Raw genomic sequence first — 16,527 nt, 5'->3', positions numbered from 1 at the left:
AATAAATGTATCATGTGTCATTAAGATTCATTAAATCAAACCACATGCAGTTACTTGTTATCGCAGACTGTTTATCTGCAGACTGTCTCTGCTACAGACCCCTAATTACTATGTTTTATTGCTGTATTCCTAAGTGTTTTTTTTTAACTCTTTAGTTAGCTGTGCTGCTGCTGATTTATTTAAACAAATGTAATACAGTAAGAATAGTCAACAATTTGCTAAGTCAATAATTTTAATGTGATAATAAAAGAATCATGTTCTACAAATTGCTTTGTAGAAAACAAATGCATTTAGAAACAATACAGTAAACATAAATCAATCATTCATCCTGCCACTCCTCCATGTTGCCCGGGGTCAGAGGCTCCACCTGCAGCCACATGCCTCCCTCCGCACGTAGGACGAGCTGGGGGAGACGGCGAACTTCCCCAGAGCTGGGCCCGAGTTCGGGGTTCACCCCCGGGGTCAGACGAAACCTGAGCAGGGTCAATGCCACCACGACTCGAAGCTCTGCCAGGGCAAACTTCTGACCAATGCAGTTCCTGTGAACACATACATGTTCTTATTAGATCTTATTTACGTTAAATGTTAAGCTGTAATGAGGACGCAGTACCTGGGGCCTGAGGAAAAGGGGATGAAGGCATGAGAAGCCAGCCCCTCTTTGTTTGTAGGGTCAAAACGCAGAGGGTGAAACTCCTAAAAGACAGTAAATCACACACATCAAACATGACAAAATTGTGCCAAAGTAAAAAGAAATTTAAGTTTCTTCTTTTTCATTTCTTACATGTGGGTTTGTCCAAACAGTTGGGTTGTGGTGTGTTCCATAAATGCTGACCAAACAGATGGCACCTTGGAAAGAACAACTACTTTGAGAAGGGTTCATATTCACTGCTCTAAAGGTTATCATAACCTGACCAACTAGCTGATTAGGCGTTTCACTTCCTGCTTGAGGTTGGCTCATGGCCCTCCCTAAGATTCTTTGACAGATGCATTACTGTATGTGGTCTAAAATGGGTTGCTGACATGCAATAATATGAATAAAAAACACAAGACACAGCTTTTTTTTAAACCTCTAAAATCTTTTTAAAATACCCAATGAGTCTGCTTCTCTCACCTTTTGGCACTGTGCAATCCCCTGGCAGTGTCATGTCCTGGGTGTACTTCCTTGTTACAGCCTGCACAGGAGAGTGCAGCCTGAGAGACTCTCTGATGCACATGGTGGTGAAGGGAAGGTTAGACAAATCCTCCCTTTAAAAAAAAACAAAACACATGCATATTCACACTGCAGGGTTTCTGGTGTGTGGATGAGTTTTCCACCTCTTACTAAGCATTTTTACTGAATTACTATCCAATGTCCATTGATTCAGGTTGTGCGTGTGTTTTCTGACCACTCTATTTCATGTCTGTCTCGTCCTTCCATCAGCTCCATCACTTCCTGTCTGCATTTCTCCTGATAGTGGTCGTGGCGTGCTAAATTATACAGCGTCCAGCAGATCGCACTGGCTGTTGTGTCATGACCTGTGGAAAACAACAATATGGGAAGAGAAAATATTGTTTATGCTAGCGTCTAATTGAGACCTGCTTTTATTTGTCAGCACATTTAGCCACCCCCGGCCTGTAAAAGGGACTCGAAATAGGGAGCGTTTAATTGGGGCTCAGCTTTTGATTTAAGTTTAAGGCAACTGTCTCTTGTAGAAGAAAGTTCCACAGTCATGCTTTAAAGTGTCTCACCTGCGAACATGAAGGTGTTGGCCTCAGCCTGTATCTCCTCATCTGTTAGGCCTTGTCCATCCTCATCCTGCAATAATACAGAGCTACATTAAAGCACTGTCCCTCCACCTTACCTTTCCCCTCTGTCCATCTCCATTTCTCATTCATTAATGCTCATTTCTTCTTCTCTCCTACCCTTGACAGCAGTATAATGTCCACAAAGTCTTTCTTTTTCTGTGGTGCTGTGGTTTCTGTCTCCCTCTGTTGGCTGATTAGGGCACGGCGCTTCTGAACCACCTCTCTGGTAAACCTGCAAGCACCATACAATTACCACAATATCATACAATGTTATACAATTATATTACAGTATGACTATACAAAATGATACTTAACTACAGAACATTATAAGATACAACGTGATACAACACAATGTAATATGGTGCTTTCTGATACATATAACATGTAAGGCTCCTATTTGATACTTTATGATAATTTATCTTTCTATATGATACAGTATAATGTCGTAAAATAAAATACTTTATAAAAATGTTACAATAAGATATGTGATTCAATAGACAGCAGAATGACATAGAATTGCATAAGAGATATTACAGCAGCAGATTTTTGAAGTAAAACGGTGTCATCAGACTTGAAGGTTCCTGTGTGATTTGTGCAACACTGTTACATAAAGGTCAGGCGGTACCTGTGCACAATGCTTAAGGCCTTTTTGAATCGTTTCCCCTGCTTTGTTTTCCAGTAAATCCAGTCCCAGTGGTGTAAAATCTTTTGGCGGCGATCTATTATCAGGTCACTCAGCTCCACTATGGCTGACACATACTCACTGGTGGACCTGGAGACAGAACAGTTTCAGGAAATTCAGGTACAACAGAAGCAGAATATACTGTATTTGTGGAAAGTGGTGAAGATGCTCACTGCTGGCAGTTGCTGTTGTAGCTAAAGGCACATTTCAGTAAACTGTCCAGTGTCATCAGAGTGACGTGGTCAAACATCTCTAGATTAGTGGTGCCTACTGCCAAATGGTGCCGCCACTTGTCCTGAAAGAGAGAAAATCAATCATGTTTAACTATTGTACAGTCTGCCATCGTGCCTGAGCCTAAAATGACCCTCTGATCAAATCTAAAAACATAATAATGTTCATAATATAGATGATAAGATATATTATTTGTACTGCATGTTCATTGAAATTAATTATTTTATTTAATTGTGTTTTAAATTATGTGCTTATGTGGTGTTTGGCCATGCTTAACACTCTGTATATCTTCTATGTATTCTTGTGCATAGATCTGTCTTTAAAAAATAAATAAAGGATTAAATAAAATTAAACACATAATTTCAATGAAGATGTCATAGAATAAACACATATAGCAAACCCTTAAGAATTACTACCACTTCTAGTTCACTAGTAATTTGCTATATAAATCTTAACAGCCGGTTGTATTTTGTATTTTGTGATGTCCACCAGTGCAAACAAAGACATTTGCATGTAGTTAGAGGCTGTGTCCACGTTGTACACTGGCACTGATTTATGATAATGTATGATATGATAATACTGAAAGAAAATGCAATATAAAACTAACATATCAACAGAGTTTTTTAATTCAGTTTAGTATAGTACATTTTTTTATCTTTCAAACCGATTTTAGTTTTCAGTTTACTTTTAGTTCACTACAATAACCTTTTGTAGTGCACTGCTGCGTGTCTTACATGCATGGTGTTAGTTGAGGTGTTAAATATGGCAACGTAGTTCCTCAGAATATCAAAATGAAAAGCTGGAGTCAGCAGCCGTCTCTTGCGAGACCACTCCTCCCCATTGCTTAGCAACAGACTCTGTCCTGGGAGGTGAGAGGGAGAAAGTTTGGAGATGAGGATGACAGTGAATTGTAATCAGTACTTGGAATCACAGTTATCCGACTTTATTCTTGTTAATTTACAGTCAACGATATAAAACAGCTGTTTTATTTAATGATGGGAAACCTGAAAAACCTTCAGTACTCTATGTTGAATATCTATAGGCAAAAGGAACAGAAAAGACTCCCACACATGTTTTTGACATTACACAACTGCTTTGACCTCGTTCTAAGTGTTATGAAACATGGAACCAAAGTTGATTAAACTGTGAAAAACTAAACTAGGCTTGCATCAGAACAACATGAGATATTAGACTCACCAAGCCATGGACGTAGATGGCCATAGATGAGCTCATCTTTTACTGTAATGCTGGCTGCATGGAGGGGAGGAGTGAGGGAGACACATTACGCATTAAATGAAGCTCCAATAACACTCCCACTGGTGTGAAAACAATGTCACTTTTACTGTATTCTGACTGATGGGGTGTTACCCTACCAGGTGCCATTAGCAGAGGTTTGACGTAGTCCGGGTGAAAGAGTCTGACCAGGTGGTAGAAAGGGCCGAGGAACCAGCTGCAAGAGTGCTTGTACGTCTGCACCAACTCATCCACATGCTGGAGGCCTTCTTCTGTGCTCTGCATCTGAGGCACAAATATTAGTTGTTGTTTTTTTAAAACAAAACATCACAATACACAGTATACCTTATGTTTAATGCCGTCCCATAAAGGGGAGTTAACTCTAAATTAAAAGGTGAGTGAAGTGAGTTTTGGTTGGTTTACCATTCACTGCTTTGCTGAATTTTCATACAGCTTTTTAAGGGAAATTTATCAAGAGGATATTTTGTAATAATAATTACACTGTGCTCAGTGTTGCAAATAATAATATGCAACATCCTGTATCACTTTGAGAAATGTGCCGTTAGATTTCCTGATGTGTACACAGATGAGGGTTAATATCATCACCTGAGAACTGACAGATAAGACTGTAAATGCATGTGTGTTTTAGCAGCCTCAGTGTGTGTACCTACCTGGCCCAGGTGGCCTAAAAGCCAGGAGTTTGCATGTGGTTTGCTGAAGCAGGACAGCCTGTGTGTGTACCACACGTGTCGCACCAGCAGCTTCGTCGTCCAGACTAGAACCACAGCTCCCAGTAATGTCCAGACCACAAACAGGACCTGACAGAGGCCTGTCCAGCTGAGGACGTGAGAGAGGACACCCTGGAGGAAAGGCATCCTGAGACAGAAAGACAGTGAGAGTAATGGGAATCCAGAGGTCCAGGTTGCTCGACAGTTAGCCTGCTGTGACAGTTCACAATGACTCACAAGTTGTTAATGTCGAAATATGCAAAAACCAAACTGTTCCACCCGGTTATTTCAACAGTAACAAATGCTGTAACCATTATGAGAGACACCACTTCCTTTGTCTGTTAGAATAACCTCATTTTACACTTCACCTGACAGTGTATTATGCTGAGCAGAAAACATAAAATCAAAAAACTGTGTTGAGTAATATCAGACTTAACTTTCTTTCTTTGAAGCTGAACGTATGTCAGAATTTCTTGAGAGCAAATATTTTTTGTGATTTATTTAATTGTAAAAAGTAAAGTGGGAACATTGACCCTTTAAATCTTATGATTTGATTTACTCATTTACTTAATTTATCTTCGTTATCTGGCTTTGCTGCTGTTTGTAGTTTATTTTTCTTGGGTCTTTGTTTGTTATTGATAGGAATGGACTGTTATTGTTTCTACAAAAATGTGTATCATGAGGTCAAATGAAGTTGTTGGGGGAAAAAAAAAGTTTCACTTTTGTCATCGCCAGATATTTCTATGTCCTTCCCAACAACATAAATAAACGACATGTCCAACTTTTCTTTAATTCAGTAATGGGTTTTACGAGGGGCGCCTGAAGGCCACACTGATTGGCACCGGATACACCTGTGTTGACAAACGGGCTGTGGCTAACAACAGGAGCGTCAGGAAAACAGGTTTATAAATTATTATTTGACTTCTGCAGGCAGACAGAAATGACAAGCAGGCGATAATGCGTGTTTCCAGGTATAATGTCTATACCTGAGTGAGATTTTTCAGGTGAGTTTTAATTAAATGTTTTTGTCCCAATTGTGTGGGAAAACACAATCAAGCCAGGTAATTAGCTTAATTTCAACTAGCCAGTGTGGAAGCTTCCACAACTCCATGTTTACCGTTCAGGATAAAAAAAATAATTACTTTAATTTTCCTATTGATTAATCAGTCTTATCTATTTATTTCATTAATAAATAAATAATTAAATTAAATGTTTACAAAATGCCAGGAAACAGTCCAACATCAATGCAATAATATAGTCTAATGTTTGATAAACAGTGTTTCTAAATTGTTCCCAATTAAATAAATTCAATCGATTATTCGAATATTGATAATGATAATAAATCAATACTGGAGCCTTCTTACTTTTAAAGTGGCATTCATTAATGTATCATTTATTCTTATGTTTAGGGGTATTCATGCATCAAGTAACACTTGGATTTATTTTCATAAAGTGTGGTTGAAAATCGTTATTGTGTGTTTTAATATTGGCGTTGGAAAGGAGAGACAACTTCAAAGCAGTAATGTTAAAGTTTGATGCTACCAAAATGGGAAATACTTCTATCTTTTCAGACGAAACAAAGTAAAAATGTGTCACTGGCTTGTCAAATCATAGGGTATTCTTGGTTTTTACCAGCAATACAAACTTTATTTATCTTGTTATGTTTCACAATCTTTAAACATGATCTGGCAACACTTTAATAAACTGATGAATTTTCAGAGCGCTTACCTGAGAGATTTGACAGCTAAGTTATATGAGGAAGTCCAGGATGGAGAAGTAGCGACCTAAGTTGTGAAGTGGATGTTGGATATAAAAAACAAAACATTAGCTTGTGGCTATTTTTTGGTTGCCTACCTGTAAAATCAAAGTACCTCCACATTAGTGTTTATTTTTAATATGAATTTTCTGTAAAATGTTGCACAATCTCTTCACTCAGGTTTTGGAACCGAAAGCAAGTGCATCAGGTATGATGAGTAGTTCAGGAGACCTGGGAGATTAGAGTCTTCATAAAACAGAGAAGCTCTGCATGGATATCCTTAAATCTCAGTGGTTGTCATTGCAACTAGGACCCAACAAATTGAAAACATTGCTGTGATTTTCAGTTCATTTTGCTGCTGTTCTATAAAGCTCTTAAAAGTCTGTGTGTGTGTGCATGCTGTCTGCCTATACTGATGTTATTTTCTTTTTATTCTGTTTTATCTTTATGTTGTTATGTTGAATTAGTTCTGCATTAGCTTTTGCTCTTCAAATAAACTTATAACTATTTACCAGCAGAACTTATCTTTAAATTTGATAATATTTGCAGTCTGAACAGTACTGAGAAGCTCCAATACATATCAATGTGTTGTGTTACTAAAAAGTAAATGCAAAAGGTAAATATTCTCAGTAATCATAGATTCTAGAGGACATAGTTCCGCAGTTGGTGGCAAATAAGTTAGTAATATGTTTTTCTACATCTAAAATTAAACCATTTCTTTCTTTTTTTCTTTTACAACATATTGAGCAGAAGTTATTTTAGCCTTTTTCTTTTTCACTTGTAAACTGTGTTTTTAAAGCAACGCAGAAATATCTAGTTCCTCACTGCTCTCCCTCTGTGTGCATGTGGCAGGTTTTCAGCTTGAAATGGATGAAACTGCAGACGGGCACAACCGGTGTGCCAACCAAAAGAACTCTCTCCCTGTTTCCAGCTCCTCTCCTACGTCTGTCAGCTCTCCCCAAACATGGCTGCCAGTTGTATCACCCCTGCGGTCTCCCTGGAGGACTGATCGTCAAATGGAGCAGGACCAGGATTTCCGGGACCATCACGCTGGGATGCAGTCGAGTCCTCCATCTCGTTTCTATGAGGAACTCTACTGTAGCAGCCAGACTTCAAACCCTCTGGTCGGCGCCCTCATGACCTCCTCCGGGCCGCAGAGCGATGTGGTGAAACAAGGTAACCTGGGGAAGCTGGAGCGGAACCACAGGAGATATTTTGTCCTCAGAGCTGGAAGTCACACCGGGCCGAGTCGTCTCGAGTGGTACAAGAGCCAGGAGAAGTTCACAGCAATGGAGAAGTGTGCTGGTAAAGCTGCGCTGTTTGGCTCAAGCAAGCAAGGGTTGGTTAAAGTAACTTCAGTCAATTAAAGGTTTTAAAGGAGCTTCACTTTAAGGCATTAGCTAAATGTTAATTAATGATGTCGTCAGTTTAATTTACATTCTTTGTCCTTTTTATAAGCTTATACCCTGAAACATCAAACCCGTTTAACAGTCCTACATGTTAGTTTTTAATTGTGTAAATAAAACAAGACCTGGTGCTGTTTCTACTTCCCAGGGTGATTTACATGCAGTGCTGTCTCGGTGTGAGCCGGGTTAGCAGTTCCAAGAAAGGCCACATGGTGGCGCTGTATGCCAAGGATCAGACCATGGTGCTCGTGGTGGAGGACCAGGGGGAACAAGAAGAGTGGTATCTGGCCATTAAGAAACTGATGGAGGAAGAGTGTAAAGATGAAGAGGGTGGAGAAGCGTTTGACGAAGAGGATGATGGGTATTGCACTCTGCCACCTGCTGCGTTCTTCAAAGAGGTCAGAGCAGATTTCTTTTTGCCTCGTACAGTGAATTTAAAACTAAGAACTTGAAGTTTAGACTTTTATATAATTCAGTGATTTTCTTGATTGGAAATTGTCCAGAAAGGTTTCAACTTTTCAAACAATGCAATTTGATATATATAGATGATGTAGCCTTGACAACGGAGTCAGTAATAACATCAAATCAAGTAAGAGAGTAATATAATCTTGATGATATTGCCATTATATTCATCAAGGTACTATTACAAAATGTATAATAGTTTCTTTAAATGACACATCCATTGTAATAACTAATAAAACACCCAGAAGGGAAAAGAGAATCCATTGTACTTGACAAAATGTTTTGCTTTTTGCCAACGTCACAGAAAATCAACGTGACCTCAGTTTGAGTTGCAGCTACATGTTAAACCTCAACTTACACTTCCAGACAGTGTTTACAAAGATAATATCACATATGTCAGAATATTGGACATAAAAATTAAGTTTTAATTAAAAGAAGACCTCATTAGATATAAATATTCCCCTTTGAACTTCGCCCCTGCTCCCTTCACCTCCGTCTAAGGTTTGGCCCGTCACAGTGAAGTCCAGAGGTCTTGGCTGTTCCAAGTCCTTGGCAGGGGAGAGCCGGCTGTGCCTCACAGCTACGTCCCTCATCTTGGTCAGAGTAAGCGCGTGCAGTGTTTTGCCGTCGGTTACAATACCGTTGCTGAGCGTTCGTCGCTTCGGCCACTTGGACGGCTCGTTCTTCTTGGAGCTCGGCAGGTCGGCACCAAACGGTCCTGGAGAGATCTGGATGGAAGCAAGAGACCAAGGTGATTAGGAATAAAAGCTGTCGATTTTACTCATGACTGCCTCACCATAGGACTCTGACCCCTCCTCTTTTTGTCTGGCCTGTACAGGAAACCCAGCCGTAGCCCAGCACATTCATGAGGTGGTTCGCGAGACAGTACGGGCACTACGAGCTCTTCCTGACTTCAGCCGGTCACCGACCTCCAACCACAATCCGCTTCAAACCCTTCTGGCCTCAAAACGCTGCAGACCCAAATACAGAGACAAGCTGGTGAATGTGAGACCACTTGGTTCTCGCTTGGCCCTGCCCCCCAGAAACCTTGAAATCCATACCAACACAAGTCCAACACAATGTCATCTAGAGCCCTGCAAGCCTGACAAAATGGAGCCTGAATCCACTCTGAGCTGCACCTCACATCTCAGCCCTGTCAGATCCCATCAGAGCTCCGTGTCTGAGACCGACAGCTATGTGGACATGAAGACGGACCATCATCCCCCAGTGAACAACAAAGGGAGGGAGAACGACTGCACAAGAGCTGCTGTTGTGACTGAGGGCCGCTGCAGTGTTGCAGCCTGTGGGACGGAGGGAGGGGAGCCAGGTAAGGAAGAAGAAGAAGAAGAAGAGGAGGAGGGGCTGGGGTACATGATGATGTCACCACAAGTAAGCCCGAGTTCATCTGTGCTGCCTCAGGATGACTATGTAACCATGAGCCCACATAAACAAGACTGGCCAGCCGACTCTTCCCCCGTCTCTTCCCATCAGACATCATTCAACAGGTGAATTTAACTTTTACAAAATTACCATAAATTCTTAAATAGGTTTATAATAGAGATTTTTATTTTCTGTGTTGCCCAGTTTACGCAAACTCCACCTTAACCTGATGTTTTGGTAAAGGTGGTGAAGATAATTACATGTGAGGATTTACAGTTTACAGTTTCAGTAGTTCATTGCAGTAAAACACACTAAGAAAAAGTACAAATTTAAAAGATAAAGCATCTGTTGTTGAGTGATGCCTTTTTTGCTGAGATTAACTATATACAAATAGGCAATCTTCTTACTGTCTGTTTCAGCATCAGTATTACTGTAAACTGAGACTCTTTCATAACTAGTTAAAAACAACTTGGATTACTTTTACGTATTCAATTTAAGACTAACTCAGTGACTTGACTACTTTTGTGGCTCCGATTAACTGTAGTTGTTGTCTGAATTGCTGGTGCATTAGTTGTATGCTGCAAAATGACAATACTGCAACAGGAAGGGGGGCTAAATACAGGAAAAATGCATTTGTAGAGGGAAATATTAAAAGTAAACCCTTAATAACACAGATTGAAAAACAATATAGTATACACTACAAAGAGGTTCTGCACAATGTAGTTTTGTTTTGATTAAAACTTGTAAAATTCAACTTTCTGTCCTTTTTGTAGCTCCACTTCTGACAGCTACTCTCCTCTGCACCCGTCATATCATATCATGACCAATGAGCACAGTCGGCCACACTGGCTGGTGACTTCAGTCCAACTGTCAGAAACAGACGCTGACCAATCACAGACGAGCATCAGCTGCTCAACCCAACCAGATGATGACGGAGGGCAGGAGCAGAGACGACTCCCAGCACAGACCAGAAACACCTCGTCTCTTGTGAGGAGCTTTGATGGGTCTGACATGGTGACTCCTTTTGTCAGAAGTGGGCCAGGCTGTACCAGGCCAGTCCAGGCTAGTCCAAACTCTGATACAGGCCGGTCTAGGCGACTCCAATCTGTGAGAAGATACCGGCTGTCACTGTGCCTGCCTTCTTGTCTGCAGACTGAGGACAGATCCTAATTGTTTGTAGGAATTCACTATTTTGTTGACAACAATAATCTGAACAGGAGCTATGTATTTATTCTGGTCCACAATATTTCAGTGTGACTGTTGCTGTTGCACTTTAATCACACTTGCTGTGACAGAAACTGGAGCTTTAAAGTCTTACATTGAACACTACAGTATATGTTTGATAAAAAATAATGTTATTTGTTGACAGTGTTTTTCTGTTTTTGGTGTGGATTGAATCAAGCCTTTGGTTTTGGGCTAAACCACACAGCACTTGAAGATGCTCCACTGTTATATAAAAGAATGAAAAGAATAAAGTCACATAAATGCACATTTGTCTGTAGCCTTTTCATACAGTTCATACAGCTCAGTTTAACACTTTTAACAGAATTTGAATATTTAGTCAACAGCGAAGCTGTCAGTGTAATGGAGCTACAGAAAACTGGTGTTTCTGTTATTAAGCCTACTGTCTGATATAAATGGGGTGGACAAAATAATAGAAACATCTGTCAGTCTAATACAATTCAACAGCAGCACAAACCGCAGCCTCCAAAATGATCACGCAGTTTAATAAACACCTCTCTAAAACAATTTCAACAGAATCTGAACATTATACATTATGAAGGGAGGATATATTAAAGGACTGCATTAGTTTTAGGTGTACTAAATAAACTAGTAAAAGACTGACTTTTTTGTCAAACCCTTTTACAGTTCGCTGCAGCAGTACATCAGATTATTGTAAAATCATTGAAAATGCCTCAGTGATAGGGAGTTGTTGTGAACTATGATTTACTGTCTGCTTTGTTGAGCTTTTAAACTGATATCGTCTTTGGATATTCTGCTGAGCAGGTTATTGTCTCGGTGCTAAAAATAAAGAGGAATTATGGTAAGAGAGCGTATGCACAGTAAGGAGTCACAAGAGTTATGTCAGCTCCCAGTTGTTTCCTCCAGTGTAGCAGCAGCCAGCGCCCCTGCTGTCTGTACAAGAAAGAGTAACAAGCTTACAGCACTGTATTTCCCAGGCGGCCTCCATCCAAGTACCTCCAGGCCCGAACCTGCCTTAGCTCCAGAGCTCCGGACGAGCAATCCGGCCGGGGGCGCTGTCCAGGGCGGTATGCGGTCAAGCGCGACAGGTTCTAATCACGACAACGAGCAATAATTAGGAAGGTGCTGTAATATGACTCAGTGCTTAATCATGTTTCCCATATGTACATTGTTTATAGACAAGACCCTGAATAAGTTGTACAAGTAACTACCTAAAATATCCATGATCAACACACAGTCGGACCTCTCCCCTGTCCCATTCGTCCTTACATTACGCTTCTAGCTATCCCCCATAAGATTAAGAGCAGTTCATCAACACTGTGTGTACCTGATGGCACAGCAGTGTCTTTCCCATGTTAGCCTGCTGGCAGGTGAAACTGCTCTCTAAATTACTTTCATATACTCGTTGAGTAAGTTGTCAATCTGCGAAGATCATCACATATTAAAGTAAGTGAGGGAAAATACGACCGGATTAAAGTACCAAGTACACTCATAAAGTTATACCTTAAATAAAGTAACTGGATAAAATGTATTAGACTGGTACGCTCAGTTGTATTGATGTAATCTGAAAAACCCTTCTTGCCAGATTCTCATAGAACATGTTGTGTTTGTGTTTATGTAAATACCACACAAGAAGTTCTCCGCACACCTTTTAAATACTCCTCCGTTTGTGAATCCTTGAACCTTCCGCTTACAGGCCATACCCACTGACACGCCGCAGTTCGTCCGATCTCCGGCAACGCCTACAGCAGCCGGTCGGGCCTGCGTTAGACTTGGACTGCGGAGACCGCCTGGGAATCACCAGGACGCTGTGATAAGCTTTTACTCTCTCTGTACAGACAGCAGGGCGGCGCTGCTGCTGCCTGCTTGCTTACACACTCGCGATGAACCAACTGGAGCTGACATAACTCTTGTGACTCCTTACTGTTGACCCGCAGAAGTAAGAAAGAGAGTTGAGATAATGCATACTGCAGGCCAACAATCCAAACGAAAAGAAGAAGAAGCAGAAGAAGAAGAAGGAAGAAGAGGTGTTTCACCAAGGAAGAAGTTTAGAAGAATACCACCTAGATACTCACCAGTGGAGCAAGAATAGGATCGGCGTTTTTCCAGTGGCGCGAGGGAATAACTCCTTCTTTACCATCCGATCTCAACTCTCCCATAGAAATCCCGAGACGATTTCACTTGTTGGAGGAACGCACGAAAGAAGACAACGTGTCTCAGATGTTCAATCAATAATCATACAAGCCAACCCCTGATACCATACAAAAAATTCCACAAACACAATTGCACTCGTAATTCAATGTTCTGTGCCTATAACATCTCAACCCGAGGTCTCATAAATGGCCCCACTAACAACATAAACCCAATTTTTATTCCTCTCTGTGCTACGAGTCGTAAGTCGTATTCGTACTGACCGCGAAAACAGGCAATATCTTCCTCACATGTGAACTTATGGACATATAGACACGCTGTAATTCAACCGTCCTGAAAACAAACTATAGTCAAACTAACATAAAATCCATATGCAAATCAGATCCCTGTGCACTATGAGACTTCAAAATTACGTCCTATCCTAAAACCTTAATCACACATCCGAAATGTACTATAGCACTAAACGGCCACACGATGAAAAGTCGGCGTTTCTTGCCCTCCAGGGTATCCATGGTAAACCACCGTGACTGCAAAGTATGAATTGCGATTGGTCGATGAAAAGCCGTACCTAGGAACGCCCAATAGGCGTTCTTGTGTTATGACCGGGAACCGCCCAAGCCGCAGCTGGACCCTTCTCTTCAATCGGAGAGTAGTGTGGTGAGGACATGGACATTTTGAGGGGGAAATGAAACTTTTTTTTCATTGCGAAGGCATTATCGTCCGTGATCGATTATTTGAAAAGGCTGTTGTTTGTCACGTAGGGCCTTGATCATGTTGCACAGACATTTCTAATTACATGCTTGTGGTCTGTTAAGAGGAGCAAAGGCACTCTTTAGAATATGCCCCCAAGAAGTGTATTATAAGACTAAATGGGCTCTGGCCCATTAGCTGAGAATCTCCAGTTTGCTAGAACAATTTCTGGTCGTTAAAGGTTTCTTATCAACAGTACTCGGGGAACTTTCTATGTGATAAACTGGGTAAAAAAATCTGCCGAGATTCCTTTAAACAAACATTTTTATTTTTTTTGCATAAAAATACCTGTGTTGGAAAATCTTAAAAAAGAATTGAAATATCTTGCAAACAAGCTTAGAAGTGAAAGTTAGTAACATGCATTAATGGACGTGAGTGCAGAAAGAGAGGAGGAAAATCTCTCCTCAGACGCCGCGCCGAGACGGCGCCACGGACCGGACCCGGCACCCGGGGAAGGGGGCCCGCGCGGACAGACAACCCCACACAACCCGGCGCCCGGTGGCAGGGCGGGACGGGCACGGGACCACCCGCGGGGCGCCTTGCGCTCGCTGGCATTTTGCCCCCCTGGTCTGCTTCTGTCGCCCCCTCGCGTGAGGCAGGCCGGAGCTGAGAGAGACACAGCGAGGCGCCGCAGCGCGCGAGAGAGAGAGAGAGAGAGAGAGAGAGAGAGCGAGATGAGAGAACAGTTTTAATACAGGTACCAAATATATCATCCTGAACAATTCAACCAAAGTTTTAAAGTGTAGAAGAAACACCATGATGGCCTATAATGAAATGCACTATTAACTACATTGGACACTATTATAGCTACATTCGGAGCACTAACTATATTAGCATTAGACACTACTATAATTACATTTGACCACAAACTTATACTGAAATAAGACACTACTATAATTATGGTTAAACACAAAACTGTACTCCGGATATTAGACAAATATATTATGTTTGCTACCACTATTGATTCAAGACCTAATATAGATACAACACAATTTCAGCTACACTCTTTGGAAAGTGGCCGAACCTGGGAAAAAGACGAAGTGTTTCTGTGGTGGGTGTCCGTGTCACACGACTGCCGGCACAGCTGGAGGCAAGGAGAGAGAGTGCAGGTGATCAATACAGACATGGAGCCACGTAGGACATTATTCAGCTGTACTCTATAATTAACAAAGGTTTTCGTTTCATTTTATTTTCATCCATGTAATAAACTGACGAACCTGCTTTAGGTAAATCACAATTTGAATGGATATTCTATATTTAAAACTGTAACAAATGAACCCACAATATAGTGAACCTCATTAACTGCTAGAAGTTGTGTAAAAAGTGATTTGGGCAGATTATTTCCTAAATTTAGGGGCAAACCCTTTTTATAAATAATCTCCTCCTCTGAAAATATATAGTTTCATTTTTATCATTAGTAACCTGCAAAACCTGCTTAAGGGGTAACATATTTGATGTATATTCTCATGTTTAAAAACTGGTAACCAGCAACGAAAGTGCTGAAATACTATCATGTCCTAAATGTGTATATTCTTTATGTTGTTCTTGCATCTGTTAAAAAAGTCAAAAAAAAAAAAGGCTTTGCGACACCCCCCCTAGAAGCTTTGGCGACCCCCTAGTGGGGGTCCCAAAACGCTCCGGGCTGGGAACGCACTGTAATAAAGGAATACATGCAAAGAGTGGAGACTGAAGAAGAAGTTGAGCTCCCATTGACTATCAATTATGATTACATAATTTCATAGAACTTCCAAAATTCCTAAATCCCCTCCCACTGAGAAAACCAATAGACCCAACAGGTCTAAAATAACTTGCTACCCATCAAACAAAGCACATTAGGCAATGGCTCGCAATGTGTTAGGCAAACTATTTAGCAAACTATACAAGGAGTAATGAACGATACGTTGACCCCCCACAGCATCCCACAGGTGCAAGGACTAAAAGGTAAACCGGTTTCCTGGGTAAGGATTTGGATACCAATCCATATCCCAATACTAGGTACTTGGGTGCCCACCATGTTCCAAACCCTCAGTTTAGTTCAGAACAGGAGATGTGTATCCTGGTCCGCAAACCCAAAGTGCATATCTGGATTTGCCTCCTCCAGATCCAGAAGAAATGTTTTACTTTAAACGTGGAGATTAGGACGTTTTTGATGGCCCCCTGAAAAACAGGAAGATCCGCAGCAATGGAGTTCAAGGTGAATGTAGAGACCAAACGAATAAAGTAAGACTGTTGAAGGACGTGAAGACAAACTATATTCTCTTGTTACCAAAAAGGCTGTTTCCTGCATCAGAAAAGATTGCAGTTAAAACAAGTTGAGGCTGTCACAAAACCGTGTCTTTTTTGTGGGTTATGACCAGTACATACCAACTGTTTTCTTTTGTTATTTGTATAAGATCCCTGATGTATTTTTGCAATGCTTAATTTGAAGTTCAATTACAATCAGAATCAATAATTCTGGTGCAATACTGAATGCTATTATTTTGGATTTTCAATAAAATTAACAATGTACTTGGCTTCAACAAATGTTAAATGATTGTGTGGTTCCAATATTACAAAGACAATGTAACTCAATCTCTGGTCCTTTAACCTATAAACCCGAACCAAAGGCCTCCCAAACCCTGTGGAGATGCTGCAATGGCTTAGCTGAACATGTGGTCCCGAGATAGTTTGAAGTTACTGGCCAGTCCAGACATGAACACTGCCTACCAAACCCCGTGATGCAAGCACTTATCTGCACTAATAGGACACAATCCTGAGCTT

General features: G+C 40.9%; 2 protein-coding genes across 2 annotated transcripts; one reads left to right on the top strand and one right to left on the bottom strand.

Annotated features, from left to right (window-relative positions):
* Window positions 1–221: 221 nt before the first annotated feature.
* Window positions 222–4,899, bottom strand: LOC118339739 (cytochrome P450 4F3). Its single transcript, XM_035677451.1, has 13 exons — window positions 4,603–4,899; window positions 4,072–4,216; window positions 3,896–3,949; window positions 3,433–3,560; window positions 2,641–2,762; window positions 2,411–2,557; window positions 1,903–2,017; window positions 1,729–1,795; window positions 1,386–1,515; window positions 1,112–1,245; window positions 782–846; window positions 611–693; window positions 222–539 (listed from the first exon to the last, which is right to left on the bottom strand). The coding sequence occupies exons 1-13, from the start codon at window positions 4,804–4,806 to the stop codon at window positions 320–322; spliced, it is 1,614 nt and encodes a 537-aa protein (XP_035533344.1). The 5' UTR covers window positions 4,807–4,899; the 3' UTR covers window positions 222–319.
* A 592-nt stretch (window positions 4,900–5,491) lies between these two features.
* Window positions 5,492–11,152, top strand: LOC118339738 (insulin receptor substrate 1-like). Its single transcript, XM_035677450.1, has 6 exons — window positions 5,492–5,560; window positions 7,268–7,754; window positions 7,970–8,219; window positions 8,785–9,034; window positions 9,122–9,788; window positions 10,437–11,152. The coding sequence occupies exons 2-6, from the start codon at window positions 7,282–7,284 to the stop codon at window positions 10,831–10,833; spliced, it is 2,037 nt and encodes a 678-aa protein (XP_035533343.1). The 5' UTR covers window positions 5,492–5,560; window positions 7,268–7,281; the 3' UTR covers window positions 10,834–11,152.
* The last annotated feature ends 5,375 nt before the right edge of the window (window positions 11,153–16,527 follow it).

Source organism: Morone saxatilis, unplaced genomic scaffold, assembly GCF_004916995.1.
Source record: "Morone saxatilis isolate NCDOM2014 unplaced genomic scaffold, NCSU_SB_2.0 Contig6, whole genome shotgun sequence".
Classification (NCBI taxonomy): domain Eukaryota; kingdom Metazoa; phylum Chordata; class Actinopteri; family Moronidae; genus Morone; species Morone saxatilis.
Note: the sequence above shows the minus strand (reverse complement) of the source record. Positions and strands in the feature narration are given on the sequence as shown.

What these genes read in the sequence shown, in the direction of transcription:
- LOC118339739 (XM_035677451.1), bottom strand. Translation starts at nt 4,806, where the DNA reads ATGCCTTTCCTCCAGGGTGTCCTCTCTCACGTCCTCAGCTGGACAGGC. An exon ending in TACAACAGCAACTGCCAGCA is followed by an intron (nt 2,558 to 2,640) that starts GTGAGCATCTTC and finishes TTCTGTCTCCAG; the next exon opens with GTCCACCAGTGAGTATGTGT. An exon ending in ACATTATACTGCTGTCAAGG is followed by an intron (nt 1,796 to 1,902) that starts GTAGGAGAGAAG and finishes GTATTATTGCAG; the next exon opens with GATGAGGATGGACAAGGCCT.
- LOC118339738 (XM_035677450.1), top strand. Translation starts at nt 7,282, where the DNA reads ATGGATGAAACTGCAGACGGGCACAACCGGTGTGCCAACCAAAAGAAC. An exon ending in TTTGGCTCAAGCAAGCAAGG is followed by an intron (nt 7,755 to 7,969) that starts GTTGGTTAAAGT and finishes TCTACTTCCCAG; the next exon opens with GGTGATTTACATGCAGTGCT. An exon ending in GATGGAAGCAAGAGACCAAG is followed by an intron (nt 9,035 to 9,121) that starts GTGATTAGGAAT and finishes TGGCCTGTACAG; the next exon opens with GAAACCCAGCCGTAGCCCAG.